The sequence below is a fragment of the Arvicola amphibius genome, chromosome 10 (genome assembly GCF_903992535.2).
Source record: "Arvicola amphibius chromosome 10, mArvAmp1.2, whole genome shotgun sequence".
Lineage (NCBI taxonomy): Eukaryota > Metazoa > Chordata > Mammalia > Rodentia > Cricetidae > Arvicola > Arvicola amphibius.
Window position 1 is genome coordinate 109,266,662 of NC_052056.1, and position 18,981 is coordinate 109,285,642.

Sequence of the window (18,981 nt, forward strand, 5' to 3'; positions counted from 1 at the left end):
GAGGAAAATCCTGAAGGTCAAAGATGAATAAACTAGTTTACTACTTTTCTGTTTTTTTTTTTTTTTTTTTTATCAGCACTATGTCTGGCAGTGATTCTGTCCCCTAACCCACGCTAGGCACTAATCTAAACGTTTTCCTGAGCATCAGCCTACTTCATCCTCATAACACAGATGAGCAAACTAACTTAAAGGCCAAAAGAATTATAAGTAAAAACACAGATTAACAGACAAGATTTAAACTCAGATTCAATCAACTCCAATTTCTGTCTCATCTGAACATCAAGAAAGAGAATGTGGAGCCATTTCAGTAGCGTCAGTGATGACTTGGCTTATGTGGGAGGAGATGTAGCTAAGCTAATGGGAAGGTCCGGGCCCTTCATAGGTATGGAATGAGAACACGAATCAAGTCTGTAAGACTAAATACATGCCACGACAAACACCGAAGGGGAGTGGAGAGGGAAAGCTGCACAACAGAATTTACACTACAGAGTATCAAGACTTCGCTGAACCATTCTCAACTCTGATAATTTTGTTTGTTTGTTTGTTTTGTTTCTCTATAGCTTTGGAACCTGTCCTGGGACTAGCTCTTGTATGTCAGGCTGGCCTCAAACTCACAGATATCCACCTGCCTCTGCCTCCAGAGTGCTGGGATTAAAAGCATGTGCTGCCACCACCAGGCCTTGTGAAACTATTTTAATACAAAGTTGTAGTCTCCGCCTATGAGTTGAGGCTTACTAGAATTACTCACATACACTGAAACTAAAGTATGTTGACACTGAGCATTAGCTAGTACCCACGTCGACACTTACGTAGCTAAAGGTAAAATTATCTACAAAACTGACACTGTCGCTCACATATTTATAGAATATTAAAGAACAAGGCGGAATTCGCACATAAGTGCTTATTAAACAATGTACCTTGACACACCTGTTAATAAACGCAACACTAAATTATAAACAGCTTGGAGTAGTAGAAAAATACTACATAAACAAGTTGTCACACACAAGGGTACTGATTTACAATGAACAAATTGCCTAATCAGGGGAAGATGATCCCTTTAATTAAGAAGATGATCCACAATTAAGAGTCCTTGTGATGTAGGTGGGTCTTATGTTTTGTGTTGATTTCATTGGTTAATTAATAAAGAAAACTTCTTGGCCTGATAGGTCAGAACATAGGTAGGCAGGAAAGACAGAACAGAATCCTGGGAGGAAGAAGGCAGTGAAACAGTCGCCATGAAGCCAGCCACCAGGTCAGACATGCTGAATCTTTCCCGGTAAGCCACCACCTTGTGGTGATACACAGATTACTAAATATGGGTTAAAGCAAGATGTAAGAATTAGCCAGTAAGAGGCTAGAGTTAATGGGCCAGGCAGTGTTTAAATGAATACAATTTGTGTGTTGATATTTCGGATGTAAAGCTAGCCATGTGGGAGCCGGGCGGGACAAAAAGCAGGCCTGCCCGCAGCTCCTTCTACACCCTTGGCTAAGCACACACCTGAATTCCCAGCACACAGGAGGTAGAGGCAGAATAACACATCTGAGGTCAGTTTAGTCTACAAAGTGAATTCCAGTCTGTCCAGGGTCAAACAGAAAGATACTGTCTCAAAAATACTTTATTTAACAATAAAAAAATTCCTACTTGAAAACACTTTCCCTTCCACATCTTTAATCACAAAATAATTTCCAAAAGAATTCAGAGTCTACTTATTACAGAAAAAAAGTCCCCTACTAAAAATGATATTGGCTAATGGTATTCATTTGAAATTCCATTTCATGTCAGTATCCGCCTGTCTTCCCTTATGAGAAGGATTATCAGTGGTTATTACAGCACCCTGGCACTCAGCCAACAGAACACTAAATCATAGTAAGTAACACGTAACAAATCAGCATAGAAGACAATTTAGAAGAATAAAAAGATATATTTTAAATACCTCAAATTAACAATATTCACCATCATAATTTCTGAATTACCTTTTTTGTCAATCATGGTCAAGGTGACACTGTCTATAATTTCAAGCTGAAAAAAATCTAAGTAACCGTAAGCATAAACTATTGTAGAGCACCTGGAAAGTGTCCATATAAACAGAAGTGAGCAACAATACAGAGGTAGACAGATACTCAAAGCTATTAGCAAGCAAAGAAATGAGAGACAGAGAACTCAGGCTGATTTATGGCAAAAAAAAAAAAATGTACCATTGCTTTTAGAGGCGTAATTATTTTTCTAGATTATTATTATTCTTTGGTTCTTTGAGAAAGTGCTTCTCTGTAGCCCTAGCTGTCCTGTCACTTGCTCTGCAGACCAGGCTGGCTTCAAACTCAGAGATCCACATACCTCTGCCTCTCAAGTGCTGGGATTAAAGGCATGTGCTACCGCGCCCAGCCAGTACTTCTAGAAATCTTAAGAGAAACAAAAAAAGATTTGCAAACAGTAATAAAAAAATTCATCAAATTAAATGAGATTATACAAATTAAAAACTAATAGATACAAACTCAATCATCCCCCCTCCCCCAAAATAGAACAAGTAGTTTGGATAATTCTGCTTCTGGAAAACAAGAGCACACTAATACCCTCTTCAACCCAATGGCGGTTATGGATACACAGTACTAGAAAAGAGTGTCCCACACAAGAGTTTATAATACAGTTAGGAATAAAAAACAAGAAAAACAAGATGAAGAGCTAAAGCAGAATTTGAAGATATTTGAAATATAGCCTTGAGTCCATAACACATGGAGAACAGAACCAAAACCCTGTGCAAAGCAAGGACTCTGGAAAAGATGTAAGAGCTGTGAATACAGAGCTAGAGAAAGAAAAGGGGAGTCTGCTTGTACAGAAGGGAAGGAATGGGCAGAGCTTGATTTGATGAAATTGGAACATTACACCCTGTAGGCACTACTCAAGTTAAATTGTACTTTGCAAATTAGAACAATACCTATCAACCCATATACATCTCATGCACAGGCGTAAGACTGCACTTTACAGGAATGTAATGCAGACAGACACTTAGAGGAAGGAAGCACCACTACCTTGATGAATGCCTCTACTCTCAGAGTGCATGCATGGTCCTCAGAAAGCAATCCCACTTGGGAACTCAAACCTAAATGGCGGCGCACACCAATAATCCTACCACTCAAGAGGCAGAGGCAGGACTTCCAGTTCAAGGCCAGCCTGTGACATGAAGCTAGATTCTATTTCAGAATTCAAACGTAACAAAATTCAAATGTACAATAATCATGAGAATTCATCCTGATACAAAAATATCCCAGACATCAGCATATACAGGGAGCTATGAAAAAATAAGTAACTCTCACTATTAAAACAAAAAATACAAAAATCAACAGAGCAAATAAGCTCTCTAAAAGTTAAAAAAAAAAAGCAAAAGCAAAATTAAAAGAAAAAGTTCTCAGAAGGTGAACTAAAGCAGATCAAGAAAAGACACTGAGGAGACTAGATAAAAATAAAACTACAGAGTACAAAAGAGTGATTAAGAGACATAAAATAAAAAATGAAGTTGAACATCTAAGAGAAAAAAAGTTTTGGAGAAGCAATATTCAATCAGGTAAAACAGAACACCACCAACAAAAAACCATACACACCTCATCAATAAATTCTGAGAACAATGGCTCTGAGGAGAAAGGGAGGGGAAGAAGGAAGGTGTGTGTGCGTGTGTGTGTGGGGGGGGGACCTGGAAAACACACCAGATCACTAGTCTATTCTTAGATAATTTTTATTTTAGGACTCATCACTGGAATTTTTGTGGTAAAAAACAATTCAACAACCAATTCATTAAGAAAACAATTCCTTACCTAAAAACCCCTGGAATGTAAGAGTGGAAGGATATTATAAAAAAAAAATAGTCTGAGATATTTCAAAGCACAAATGGAGGTCAAATTCTAGAAAAGTGTAATACTGAGAAAGGACCGATAAGCTAAAAGCCATCAAAGATTAGTACTTGCTGGCAGTGTAGCTCAATAACAGAGGGCTCGCTTAGTGAGCACAAATCCTTGTGTTCTACCTCAGCACTGAAAAACAAGTGGGGAAAAGGAAGAAAAAAAATTCTTGTACTTTTTACTTAGCAGCATGAAAATTAAAACCTTAGGGTGATCAAGACATAGAATCACAACAAACCAGCTATCATGGCACACACCTGTAATTCAAGTACTCAGGAGGACAGGAGGAGGAAGATCACAAGGGAAAGGCCTTGCCTTGCGGGGAACAGTAATAAAACAGAAACAAAAACACATCATGTTCAATACAAATTTCATACTATATGTAGAACAGTTTTTAAAATGTATATACATAAAGAGAGAAAGAGAGAGAGCCAGGCGTAATGGTCTTTAATCCCAAAACACTCAGGAGATAGAGGCAGGCAGACTCTGAGTTAGAGGCCAGCCTGGTATACAAACGAGTTAAAAGACAGCTAGGGCTGTTATACAGAGAAACCCTGCCTTGAAAAACCAACCAACCAACCAACCAACCAACCAACCAACCAACCAAACAAACAAACAAACAAATAAATAAATCAAACGGAAAGTCCCCAAAATAACTAAAACCATGAAACTTTAAGAAGAAAACAGGTGTTGAGCGATGGTCTTGATGTCTATGGCACAAACAATAGAGAAAACAATAAAGAAAAGAAAAACATATAAAATGTTCAAACTGGGACTAATAAGAACTTACATTTCTGTACTTTATAAGGAGTGATCATGGTGGGAAAACTGCAGTAAAACTCTAGTGTTTGCAATAGAAAGAGAACCATTTAGAGCGCACAATACAAACAACTGAATTAGCCGGGCGGTGGTGGCGCATGCCTTTAATCCCAGCACTCGGGAGGCAGAGGCAGGCGGATCTCTGTGAGTTCGAGACCAGCCTGGTCTACAAGAGCTAGCTCCAGGACAGGCTCTAAAGCTGCAGAGAAACCCTGTCTCGAAAAACAAACAAAACAAAACAAAACAAAACAACTGAATTAAATAACTATCTAAGCAATTTGACCAGAGATATCCTCAGAGACAACATATAAATGCCAATTGAGCACATGTAAAGAAACATAACACTAGGGACATGAAAATCAAAACCACAATGACATACCCTATCATTGTCTAGAATGCTTACAGTCAATTAAGAGCATGGTAACAAATGCTGTTGGTGAGGAAGGACGAAATCTGAGCTCTTATTCTTTCTGGCAGAAATGTACCGGTGGTGCAGTGATCTTGAAAAAATTTAGCGGTTCTTTAAGTTATTGAAGTTACCACATCCTGAAAATTCCAAAACTATGTGTATTTCCCAGTAGCAGTAAGAACATATGTCCATGCAAGGAATGTATGTGAATGCCCATAGCACATGGTCATCACTACTAAGTGTAACCAATCCAAATATCTGTCAACTGAGAAACGGCTCAGTGAGATATGGTATACTGCATGGACTACAACAAACAAGAACCCACACTACTATGGGAACCATAAAACACTAAATTAAAAAGGCCAAGTACATAAGGACCACTAAGTACAAGATACTATTTGCATGAATTTCACAAATGGGCAAGCCTAGGAATACAAAAGCAGAGCTGTGGCACTAAAGACAGGAAAAGAGAAGAGCACAGACTAGAAAAAGCAGTTTATCTACTTAGCTCATAGTCACAGTTGCAGTCTTGTAACTACACCAAAATCAAGTGAACCACATACACACTTAAGGTTTTAGTCTTGCAATATGTAAACTAAATACCAACAAAAATACTTAATAACCAAATCATTCCAATGACCTAGTTGAATAAGGCAGGGGAGCAGTGAAATAGAACATACACAAAACCTAACTCATTTACGTTAATCAGTGGTTAAAAAAAGCATAAACTACACAGAAACAAGTAGACTTTAGAAAAAATTAAATTCTTATCTGTTATTCAGATGACAATTCTACTTAAATGAACCTAAAAAAATGCTAGTTCAGCAAAAGTAACAACAATAATATGCACAAACTAAATATATCTCTGTGGGAAAGAATGCATTGAAAAAGTGAGAATAGAACAATTAAGAAACACAAACAAAAAGGAAGTTAGAAAAACAAATGGGGGGGAAAGCAGTAATTACATCAATAATAGTAAGAGGTGATCAACACAACACCATAGTCCTTAAAGATATTCTAGACTTCTGTAGGAATTCATTAAGACAACAGGGCTGTTCTTGCAGAGGACTTGGGCTCAGTTCCCAGGAAGCACATGGTGGCTCATAACCATCTGTTAACTATTTCTAGGGAACTCAATGATCTCTCTCTGACCTCCATGGGCACTGGCACTGTGTTCCAACACAGAACACATACATAGGCAAAACACTCAAACATATAAAATTAAATAATTACATCTTTAAGAAAAAAAGACATCAGGACATCAAAAAGAAGCTCAAATACACATGAAAAACATATTTAAAAGGCTGAAAAATGGTTCAACAATTAAGAGCACTGCCTGCTCTTCCAAAGGGGTTCCTCCTAGGTTCAATTCTCAGCACCCACAGGGTAGATAACAATCACAGTAACAGAAGTTCTGGGGATTCAGTAACCTCTCTGATTATTGCATGCATACTGGGAAACACCCTTACACAGAAAATGAAAAAGAAAAAAAAAGATGTTAAAACAAACTTCAGGGAAAAGGTGACTGAAGTAGTCAGATGTGACAACATGCTAGGCTGTAATGCTATGAGAGAGAGAGAGAAAGAGAGAGAGAGAGAGAGAGAGAGAGAGAGAGAGAGAGAGAGAGAGAGAGAGAGAACATGTAAAAATACAAAAAGACAAATGTCAAAAAAGATCCTTAATCCCAGCACTAAGGGGACAAAGGCAGGCAAATCTCTGAGAGTTTGAAGCCAACCTGATATATACAGTTAGTTCGAAGACAGCCAGGACTACATAGAAAAACCCTGTCTGGGGAAAGGGGAGGGGCATTGTGTCGTCATCGTCTCCTGCCAAGGAAAGAAAATGTTAACTAAAAAGATCAATTTGAACACTTTTAATAAAGCTAAAGTTAATAAAGAGTTAACCTATATAAGGCATAGTTCTTAAAACTCAGTAAGGAAAACAAAACAGCAACTTGCCTCTCATCCCAGCACCAAAGAGGAAGTGGCAGGCAGATTTTTATTAAGAGACCCACCAGGGAGAGATAGCAAACTCCAGGCTAGCCACAAATACACTGAGACCCTGTCTCAGATCAAAACACAAAGGAACCAGAAGGAAATAAATTATGCATCTAATAATACAAAATTCAAATCCCTCAACATAAAGGTATCTGTGTACTGATAAAGAAAAGGAAATTATTATTTATGTATTATATATATATATATACACGTGTGTGTGTGTGTGTGTGTGTACACACACACACGATGTAGGTAGCCATATCCATGTAAGGATGTCAGAGATCAATAATATGTGTCTTCCTCTATCATTCACCATTGTACTTTTAAATTCAGTGTGTGTGTGTGTGTGTGTGTGTGTGTGTGTGTGTGTTTGTGTGTGTTGGGGGAAGGGACAGACAGACACAGACTGCACTTGTGTGCAATGCCTATGGAGGCCAAAAGAATGGCAAGATTCCTTGGAGCTTGAGTTAAAGGAGGTTGTGAGCCACCAGATATGGGTTCTGGGAAGTGAACTCAGGTCCACTGAAAGAATGATCAAGTGTTCTCAGCCACTAAGCGGTCTCTCTAACATCTCCATCTAATTTTTTGAGGCAGGGAACTAACTAGCTGGACTGGCTGACCAGCAAGCCTCTGAAATGGTCCTGTCCCTGCCTCCTAGAACATGTGCCTCTGTGCTCTGCATTTTATTATGTGAATGTTTACCGAGAATTCAAACTCAGGTTTTGAAGCTTGCTCAGCAATCATCTGACCCAATGAGCCATTCCCCCGAGGCTCCAAAAAACAGAAATTGAAACTGGCTTCTCAGACTGGTAAAAATAATACAGTTTTATTGGGGACTGGAAGTCAGGTCAGTGGGTAAAGGCATTTATTGCCAATTGTGAAGACTAGAGGTCCTCTAGGACACAGACAGCATAAGAAACATTAGCTGGATGATTTAGCAGTTAAACGGTTTGCTGTAAAAGCCTGATTCCTGGAATCCATGGTAAAGGTAGGAGAGTCACTGAGTAAGTGTCTCGTAAGTAAATGGTAAGGGTATTTTAAATTCCATTCTAGAACAATTATAAAGCAGTCTTTTCAGAGTAAGATGGCTCATCAAGTCAAAGTGCTCACCTTGAAAGCATTATAACCTGCATCTGATGCCCATCGGCCATGTAAACATGAAAAATCCATTCTAAAAAGTTGTCCTCTGATTGCCACTTATGCTTAGTGATATATATATGCCCACCCTACAACACATAAAACATTTTTGTAGGACAGTAGTGGCACATGCCTTTAATTCCAGCACTCAGGAGGCAGAGGCATGCGGATCTCTGAGTTTGAGACCAGCCTAATCTGTAGAGTGAGTTCCAGGACAGCCAGGGCTACACAGAGAAAACCTGTCTCAAAAAACAAAAATAAACTCCCAATTTAAAATAAAGTAATTCTTTTCTTCAATGGGAAAATTTAAAAGAGATGTTTCCTCACAAACAAGTGTATCCAAGGTTCCCAGAATGACCATCATACAAAACTGTAAAACACTGGTTTTAAAACTGGCAACAGGGGCTGGAGAGATGGCTCAGCAGTTAAGAACACTGGCTGCTCTTCCAGAGGTTCTGAGTTAGATTCCTAGCAAGCGTTTGGTGGCTCACAACCATCTCTATTGGGACCTGATGCCCTCTTCTGCCATAAAGGCACACAAGCAGATAGAACACTCATACAACAAACAAACAGCTGGAAACAATACAAATATGTCATGTGCCCAAATCTATATGACAACAAACTAAGGGCTTAGCTATCATATGAGGGGGGGGGGGGGAAGTAAGCCAGATATAAAATTAGCATTTGTAGAAAATTTACAAGCTATTGTGTATCTACACAACAGAAAAAAAAATGAACGAAGAAAACCCTTGCTTCTTAAGGACATCGATTCTTGATACTACCTGAGAAGAAGTGTAACAACCATGTATAAGATCCAAACACAAAGCTATAAAATTTCATAGAGAGTTTTAAGATAAACATGTTAGAGACAATTTGGAAAACAAAAATACAGAGGGATGGACTTCTCTTCCAGACAAACAGTGCTGTAAAGAGGATTCTCTTCACTTCTAACAACTTACTCCTCCTACAGATACCAACCCACTTTGTCAACACAGACATGCTAGGGAGCTGTCCAAAATGTACATCAACCTTCACTTTTCTAAAACAAAACATTTAAAAGTAACAGCATCAGAAAGATATCGAACATTCCTTATGTTATTGCCTGTAAGTAAAGCTGCTTGACAATATAACTCTTAAATTCTTCAGTAAATTTAAGTGATTAAAAACACTTTGAGTCCAAGACTCTACCCACACATTCAGAAAGTCACTAGGATGCATACCACTCAGCATATAGTTCTACTAACAACTAAGATTTATCCTTGTGATGCTCAATAGTGGTAAGAGAAAAAGACACAGTTGGAACCTAAAGGAACAATACATTGTGTGGTCCACGAATACACTCAGCACTCTACATGTGCAATTTACATGCAAGGAAAAACCTATGAGGATTTGATTCCCAAAGTTGTTACTATGGACCACTCCCAAAGGCATCGCCTGGGCCAGCACAAAAGAATTATAAAGTCTGGAAAGAAACAGACTGTGTAATACAAACACCACTGCAGAAGAGCATTTTAGCAAAAAAAGACTGAGAAGTCTTCAAAATTCAGTTCTCATATACCAGCTGGGCAGCAGCCTCTCAAGCAGGATTGCACTTTGGGCCAGATTTCTGCATAGATACCATAAATTGTCCCCAGGATGGCTATCATTTGATCATTACTCTGCTCTATGACTATAAGAGAAACTAAGTGCAAATGTTCTGGACTGCTTGACTAGATACATTTTTCATAAAAGAGAGAAGAGAAAAAGGTTTGGGGGGATAAGAGAACACAGTAATGAACAAGGGATATAGTTTGTTAGTAGTCTTCACCAGCGTGGTATCATAAGGACCTGAGTTCGAGACCCAGTACCCCACCTCCCCCTCCACACACACACAGTTACAGACACATATGCTGATTTTAAAAGGTTAACACTGAGACTAGAGAGATAGATCCGTGGTTAAGAGCACGTACTATTCCTCCAGAGATCATGAGTTTGGTTGCTAACACCCTCACTGGGTGAGGCTAACAAATACATGTAACTCCAACTCCAAGAAACACAATGCCCTCTTCTGGCCTCTCAGGAAAGGTGTAGGCATGTACGCATACATACAATTCATTCACACGCACACACGCACACGCACACGCACACACACACAGAGAGACAGAAAGAGACAGACAGAGACAAACACTTTTTTAAAAAAAATAGGTCTTTAAAAATAAAAGGCAAAACTGGCATAGAATATGAAAGGTCCTGAACCCAGAACCACATCAGAAATGGGGAAATGGAAGCTTTAAAAGGAATACTTACTCAACATTTCAATAGATAAAACTGCCTTTTAGAGACTGGCAAGTCAGGGCAAACAAGGTGAATTAAATGATCTTTGTTTAGAGTACTGATGTTTTAAGAAGAGAAAGTAATGTTTTAAGAAGACAGAGAAGTGTCTAAAAGACACTTCATGATGAAAAATTTTCTCCATGTTTAAGACATTAGAAAAGTTGATGGAAGACAATACTAACTTAAAAACTTACTAAAATAAAATGGTTTTCTTACTCTTAATTTTGTTTTGAGACATTGATTCATATGTAAGCAAGGACAGCCTTAAACTCACTTTGTAGCTAGCATAGATTGGGCTTGAACTGACAATAATCCTCCCTCCTTCTTAAGAATCTCTATGTGTATCCTTTGCATACCCTAGATCACATTTGTTTTTAATAAAATAATCATTATTAGAATAAACTTACAATTCTAGATTTAGAAATCCTCAGGTTTAATTCATAACAGGTAACACATTGAGTTATCAATTAACTCAAGATTGTTTATAATAAACTGGAAATTTGAATCTAATTCACTAAAGCAACTGCTTTTAAAACTCCAATTTTAAGCCCAAAGAAGGTGAAGCTTTCCCCCCTCGTTAGACACTCCTTATCTACAACTGTGCACAGTTCAGGTTTCCTTGGTCAGTAACAACAGAAATGGACTCAGGTGCTAATATATGCTGGGACTTACTCTGCCTAATTTAACCTAGATTTACATACTTAGTGACTTTATAAAACAATATGCCTAAAAGAAAAAGTTACAGGATAAAGAGAAATACCACTAAATGTAAATACACTTTTGAATTTCAGAACATATCCTAAATATCAAAGCTATAGAAGACCCATCTCAAACATTTCCCTGTTCAAGTTCCTAACACACTGCAGTAATCTTGTTTGTTACATGGTTGCTCCTAAGGCTTAGGTCCTGGGAACCTAGTATGTGCAACAGACAGAAAGAATTCTGATGGTTTTAAAATTTAAAGGATTTCTGGAGAATCCTAGCAATGTGGATACATGTTTGAGTCTTTTCTTCACCAAAATACATGATCTATCTATCCCCCCCAACTTATGGCTGTATTTTACTGAAAGAAAGGCGGGGGCCGGGGGGGATGACCTTAGGAACCAGGAATATGATAAATCTTGATCATGTTTTTGGTCACGTTTGCGTCTATGAAACTAATGGTAATAACTATTGAAATTATGATCATTTCATTATTTTCTTTAAAGCTGCTAAAAGGGATGAGAAAAAGAATTATTAAAAAGTAGATATAAATGAAAGGATTAGGCCAAGCATCATACAGGCGTGAGGTTAAACATTCTTTCACTTTTAAGATTAATTTATGTTTTTAAGGTTAATTTATGTGTATGGGTGTTTTGCCTGCAAGCAGACAATATGCAGGACATAGAGGCAGTGCCTGTGGAGGCCAGAAGAGGGCACTGGATCCCTGGAACTGAGCTGAAGATGGTTGTTAACTACTATGTGGGAGCTAGGACTCATCAAACACTGGTCCTCTGCAAAATGAGCCAGCCAGTGCTCTTACCTGCTAAGCCATCTCTCCAGACCCATACAGGTGTATTTTAACTTCGGATCTAATTACACAGTAGACTGTATAAAACATCACCCTACTACCAAACGGTATCAAAAGAATTCATAAGAAAAAGCTAGAAGAATACTAGATATTATTTCATCTAATAATTTCTTTGGTTCAATAAAATTCAGTTTTGCAAGTAATTCTTAAAACTGGCCTACAGAACAGTGAATGTCATGATTCTGGTCATAGTAATAACCATGCTGCAGCTGACAGACACAAAGTTGAACTGTATATAAAAGTTCAAGTTTTCAAACTGCAGTGTGAGGTGACTTGATACCTCCAGCTTGTAGCCTCAAAAATAAAAAGATATTAAAAAAATTTGCCTGTTTGCTAGGTTGGAAAAAAGATTCCATGATTCCTATTTTTAAATCACATTAGCTTTCACATAACTAAGTTTAATCTTAACAACATATTTTCAATCCTTCAAAATGACAATCAAAAATATCTCTAAATAATGTATTGTGGCCTAGAAAATATTTTTCTTTCTGTAGCATTTTTAAGTCCTCAGTACAAATTAAAAATCTATATAACTAAACATATTATTTATCTTATTTTCTTTAACTTTCCTGCCCAAAAAAAAAACCCTCAAGATTTAAGGTAAAAATTACCTTATTAATATCTTTTGACATTTATTAAAAATCACATTGAAATATTAGTCAAAGTCTGGAATACTTATGCACTGATCTTATAAAATACTTAATCATCAAATTGCATCCCACTTAACCCTACCAGTTTCAAGCCACAAGTGTATATACTCTCTTACAAAGATTAAATATCCAAGTGCCAAAATTTACTCAAGACAGCTTATAACCCCATGTGAAAAAAGGGTAATTTGGATTTTTGAGCCACAAATACCCTATGCTGACTGCTCAGGACATACAAATTCCAATTTCTTCATTTTACAGAATTATTCCGTGATGTTTTGTGATTAAAATGAAAACAGAGTCAATAAGAATATTAATTAATTGCCAGAATAGATTCCTTCACAAACCCTGTTTTCACAACAGCAACCCCTTATCATTAGGGGAATTAAAAGTTGCTGAACTCGACAATCCCTCCAGTTAAACAAACAGACCCCTCATAGAGCTGTCCAACGCTGCCCAAACTATCCATCCTTTAGTCGAATCAGTCAGTTTCATGAATTGTAGGATTTATCTTCAAGTCCAGTGCTGACTCAGAGGGTAGCTTGTTCCCTAGAGAAAACAACCAACAAAAATCAGAACAGCTACTGCTCGCAGGCTCTTTCAACACCCAAGTGGAAAGGACATACTTATTAGGTCCAAAAAAAAAAAATAGAGAGAGGGAGAGAGGGAGAGAGGGAGAGAGGAAGAGAGAGAGAGAGAGAGAGAGAGAGAGAGAGAGAGAGAGAGAGAGAGAGAGAGAGAGAGAGGAGAGAAGAGGAGAGAGACAGGCAGAGACAGATCAACTACAGAGTAGTCAATAACCAAGGGCATCTATATGCCACAGCAGCTGCTCCAGGGTTCACTCAGTTACAGCAAGAATGTTAACTAGTCAACAGCGTTTCTAAGAAAAGCTACCACACAGAACCGTCTGGTTCCTGACAGAGAAGGCACTCTAAATGGCAAGTACTCCAAAGGCCAAATCCTGTTTGATTTCTCTTTGAAAGGCTGCCTTAGGAAGATATTATGGTAGAGAGCATTAACCTCTTCACTCCAAAGCAGTAAGCTTTGAAGCAGCTTTGCTTCAGGGTTGTTCCTTAAACACAAGGTTCTCATTCTACAGTTTATTATTCTCATTCAAAATGGAGTAAGAGTTAAGAAATACTCCTCTTCAAGTCTAGCGTTGTGACCTGTCTTCCTTGGAATGTATGCCTAAGGAAAAAAGGCCTTTGAGCTTCAGGATACACCTCAACAATACAAGGCAGCCATTCCATTTCAATAGCTGGTGGTGTTTGTTGTAATACTATGGTACCATGAAAAAGAGAGTCATTAAAAAGCAAAGCCAAAAATGTAAAGAAACCCAAAAGTTCAAGTTAATTATAAAATATCTCTCTGAAATGACCAGAGAGAAGTTAACTTACACAACTTTTCATTTTTATTATTTTATGTGTACTGGTGGGGAGGGAGGAGGGGGGATCCTTGCATGTATGCCTGTGACCTTGTGTGTACCTAGTGCCTTTAGAGGCCAGAAGGTTTCAGATCCCCTAGAACTGGAGTTAGAAGTAGCTGTGAGCTGCCAATTGGGTGGTGGGATTAGAACTCAGATCCTTCGAAGAGTAGCACATACTCTTCCTTAAGTGCTGAATCCTCTCTACGGTCCATAATTTTTCATTTTAAAAAACTTGATCAGTGTTAATAAGTAATCAAGAATGTAAACATATCCTAATAAAGACAATTGTCCTTATTTCCATGTCTTAAGATGGAAAATTCTTGGTGTCAATCTCAGGACCTTAGATCTCTGATTTGTGGCAGAAGACATGCTGGTGACTGCATCTTGAAAACTGTACTCATTTGAACACTGGCATCTGGCATTTGGGCAATCTATCTTTTAAAACAAAGCTAAGAGACCCTTGAATGCAATAAATGGTATCTGTTATGTACGATCAATGGGAAAATGACAAATGGACACTCATAGCATTCCTGTATTCTGTGACTCAAATGAGGAAATCTACAGTGAAAAGCTGAGAGAGCTCTGTGCCCTAACACGGTATGTAGTGTCCTTCCTACTGGAGTGGCTTTCAAACACTACTTAAAAATCACGGGCTTCTTTAAAAGCTTCAGGGTTCTCTGCCAGTGCTCAATTTGAATGTTTTAGCTATTTCCCACTATTACATCAGCAAAACATAAATGCAGGCCACAATTAATCTGCATTTGTTTTTGAACATACTGACATCAATATAACTTGTGATGAGCTGGGATATTTTCATGTAGACCACAAATGAAAAGTCTGTTCCTGTCAACCTCATATTTTACACATAACATTTTTATAAGGTACTTCCTCTGCAATAATCTTTATTTATATGTCCATGTACTCACAATGAATGAGCACACAACTCATAGACCTATGATGTTCATATCACCACATGACAACACAGAAAGGGAGACTGAGTAATTTCCGAGCAAATGTTACCTCTCACTCACAATTTCAAAACAAAATAACCTCAGGCTGATCCTTCTAAGTAACTCTGTGAGTTAGTGTAATAAATTTGACCCTGTAAATCCCAATTCTGTCTAATTTCAAATCCTGAGTCTATATAAAGACATCATGAGGGCTCTGCTTGAAAACCACCATTCTGAGTACAATCCTGAATTACTGCCTCCCAAGAGGCAGAACAATCCAAGGCTTTTCTGCCATCTCCTGCTACATATGCTCCAAGATTCCTTATCTCTCCTACTAGTTCTCTCAGTTCTGAAACTTTGGAGGTTTCAAATACAACACGTCCAGCTTTGAAGAATAGCAAAATTGTTAAAGATATAAAAAAGAGGCGATCAGATAATTTTTTGCTTTCCATATCACACAGCCTGTTTTAAAAAAAATCAACTGGAAAGATAAATCAAAAAGCCTGGGTACTGTCAAAAAGAACTATCCACATAAACTAAATAATGGCTGGTTGGAATTTAGTTAATGAAATATTAGCAAAATATGAATGTACAACATGAAAGTAAAACTTAGTAGCAGTAGAACAACAAAAAAAGAAGTAGAAAAGATCTTGGGTATTCCCAAGAACTCGAGTTCTTCGTAATCAGCATTTAAGAATTAATGACTATTCCGAGCAGAAAATCCTACCCCAAACCTAGCCTAGAGCTCACGGCAATGCCCGAACCAGAACTTTCTTCCCATTTGTTCAAGTCTTGATGCAACTCTGCATCTTTTTTTTTTTTTTGAAGTTCACTGACTAGGTAATACATACTAACTGGTTAAACAGGAAAAAAAAAAATTCAAGCAAATGGGTTTTCAATTGTGAGAACAAACCTGTAGTTTGGGGGTGAGGGAAGGTTAGTTTCACCTTCTTGGTGGTGGTGGTAATTTATGAGGTGGGGTTTCTCTGTGTAGTCCTGGCTGTCCTAGAATTTACTCTGTAGACCAGGCTGGGCTCCAACTCAGAGCTCTGTCTGACTGTGTCCCAAGTGCTAGGGTTAAAAGCACATGCCACAATGTCCAGCTCAACTGTGTTATAAACAGAAAGAAACCTTGTCCATCCTCTAAAACTCATCTCAAATGTTTTCTTTTCCATGAAAGTTTATTAACAGAACATCCTTACATAAATCAGGTAAAATACACCTTCAAATTTTCTGACATCTTGAGCTCTCCCCCTCTAGAATTAAACGGCTGTGTCAAGAGTTAGGAGAATTTTTAAATTACACATAAAGGTGAATGTTCCTAATCTGAGGTTTCAGAGTTAGGTCTCAATGGGAAGAGGAAAGCCTGTATGCTTGATCACAGTCATCACGGGTAACTATACTCTCTACATTTGAAAGCTCCCTGGAACTTCTAAAGAAGAACAGGCATTATTGAACAAGAGCTAATGTTTACTAATGGCCCATGTGTGATCACAAAAATAGATTAAATGACAAAGTCTCCAGAACCATTTCACTTCAGAGAATGAAATACACACAGCAAAACATGTAGATATAAACTATGAAAGTCTAATCAAAGACTCAACACCACAAAAGCATGTAAGTGGAAAATATTAATAAGGCTAGAGAAACAGAAATGGTGTGGAGGAAAAAGGGCATTTAACCTTGATCAATGAAAGGAAGGCAAGAGCTCAGCAAACAAGTATTTTTCTTCAAGATTTTTTGAAATTAACATTTATACATTTAGTGTCTGTGTGCAGGTGGCATGGAGGTCAGAGGACAACTTACAACAGTTAACTCTTTACTTCCCTAGATAGTAAAGAATTGACTGATAGCGGGGAATCTCACGTCCATCAGGCTTGGCAGCAGGTTACCCACGTCAAGTCACCTTGCCAACAGCAGAACAATGATAAGCACAGCAGAGCTTGGGAAGGAAACCATGTTCAAATACAACAGACAGCAGGCTCAAGCACAGAAAGCCCACATGAGGTAGACTTAAAGAGAGCAAGCTTACTTTTTCAGGAAAAAAAAAATGATCTTAAGTGGCTCCTTTCTGAACATTACTAGTGGACACTGGACCAAGCACACACTAGGCACTGTAGCTAGAACTCTCACACTTAGACAACAGAGTAATCCTCAATTTCTTCTTTCACAGCTTCACACACACAATGTTCATTTCTACTCTAGATCTGTCTCAATGCCATTGTCTGTTTATTCATTGAGAATTCTGACAGTTTCTCATTGGAATCTTGTGATCATAACTAAGTATATTACGTATTACTTGAACACATTGATTATTCACACTGATAGGCATCTTCTAAGTGAAAGATGCACAGGTATATGTACAGAAGGATATGCTGGACAAAGACCTGATGGGACACAGCAAGATGGAGGGACATTTTATCTCAACATTCAGAAAGGTGGAATGATGTGGAACGTCCTTCTGTTTGTGTTGCTTTTATTGGTTGATGAGTAAAGCTGTTTCAGCCAATGGCTAGCAGAAAAAAAGCTGAGAGGAAAGTCCAAACAGAGAGAGAGAGAGAGAGAGAGAGAGAGAGAGAGAGAGAGAGAGAGAGAGGCGCCAAAGAGACATCATGTAGTCAATGAAGGAGAAAGATGCCAGAACATTACCAGTAAGTCACAGCCTTGTGGCGAAATGTGTTAATAAGAAGTAAGAGGTAGTTAGGAATATGCCTGAGCCATTGGCCAAACAGTGTTGTAATTAATATAGTTTCTTTGTGATTATTCAGGTCAGGGCGGCCAAAACAACTAAAGCATAGTTTCCGTTCACAGGTACCCAATGGGGGGACTATTTTAACATTTCCTGTGGAAAAATCTTCCACTGATATCTTTTACCAGGCTGAGAATTATTATAAGTAGGCATTGTGAAGGCAATTTTTTTGTCTTTTTCTTGTATGGTGAAGAAACAATCTTTTAATCAATAAATCTTTTTAATCAAGAGGCCATTCTTTAGGCAACAGAGAAGGCAAGGAATAGTTGAATCACATCATTAACAGCTCTTAGATCTATTACCATTCTCCATTTTCCAGATTTCTTTTTAACAACAAATAAAGGAGAATTTAAAGGGCTGGTTGATTCTTCAATATCCTGAGCATCTAGTTGCTCTGTACCAGTTGTTCTAAAGCCTGCAGTTTCTCTATTACTAAATACAGAAAGCATGTCATGACAGAAAGTAAATTTGGTACAAGACTTTGGACTCACCAAGATAAGTTAGATAATGGAGTTTTTTTTGTATGTATTTGTCAAGTGCAAATAAACTAGACACTGTTGATATATTATGGCCTGTATATATTGTATAGTCATTGTACTTGTTGTATATAGTTATTCTTATATTAATTATACCCTTTTTTAGACCAAAAAAGGGAGCTGTAGTAATAATTTACTCATATTTTAATAACTAGAGCTTGCCTGAAGATCAGAGAGTAAGACAGTCATACTGGTCAACCATACAGACCAGGTAATGGTGGCACACACCTTTAATTCCAATAGCTACACTAGTTTGCCACAAAAACCGGGTGGTGTGGTGCATGTCTTTAATCCCAGCACTAGACAGGAATATAAGGCGGGATGAGACAGGTCTCAACCTTTGTCTCATTCTGAGGATTCCTGGAGGCAGGATCGCTGTGTCTGGATGAAGTAGAGGTAAGAGCCAATGGCTGGCTGCTTTGCTTTTCTGATCTTCAGGTTGATTCCCAATATCTGTCTTTGGGTTATTAATATTTGTGCTACAAACAAGGACCAGTTTAGCATCTTTGCTACTTATAATTTTTATAAAATTATAGA

The 18,981-nt window shown here is 38.0% G+C and overlaps 1 protein-coding gene across 3 annotated transcripts in view; it reads right to left on the reverse strand.

Moving 5' to 3' along the window:
* Window positions 1-18,981, reverse strand: part of Pan3 (poly(A) specific ribonuclease subunit PAN3) — a 115,774-nt gene that overhangs the window by 29,819 nt on the left and 66,974 nt on the right. The window contains exon 2 of one of the 3 annotated variants that reach the window (XM_038345165.2): window positions 13,215-13,332. The exons of the other annotated variants lie outside the window; for them this stretch is intronic. Within the exon in view, the coding sequence (XP_038201093.1) occupies window positions 13,215-13,278 (64 nt within the window). The 5' untranslated portion in view covers window positions 13,279-13,332. The remainder of the gene's footprint in view (window positions 1-13,214; window positions 13,333-18,981) is intronic. 3 annotated transcript variants of the gene reach the window in all.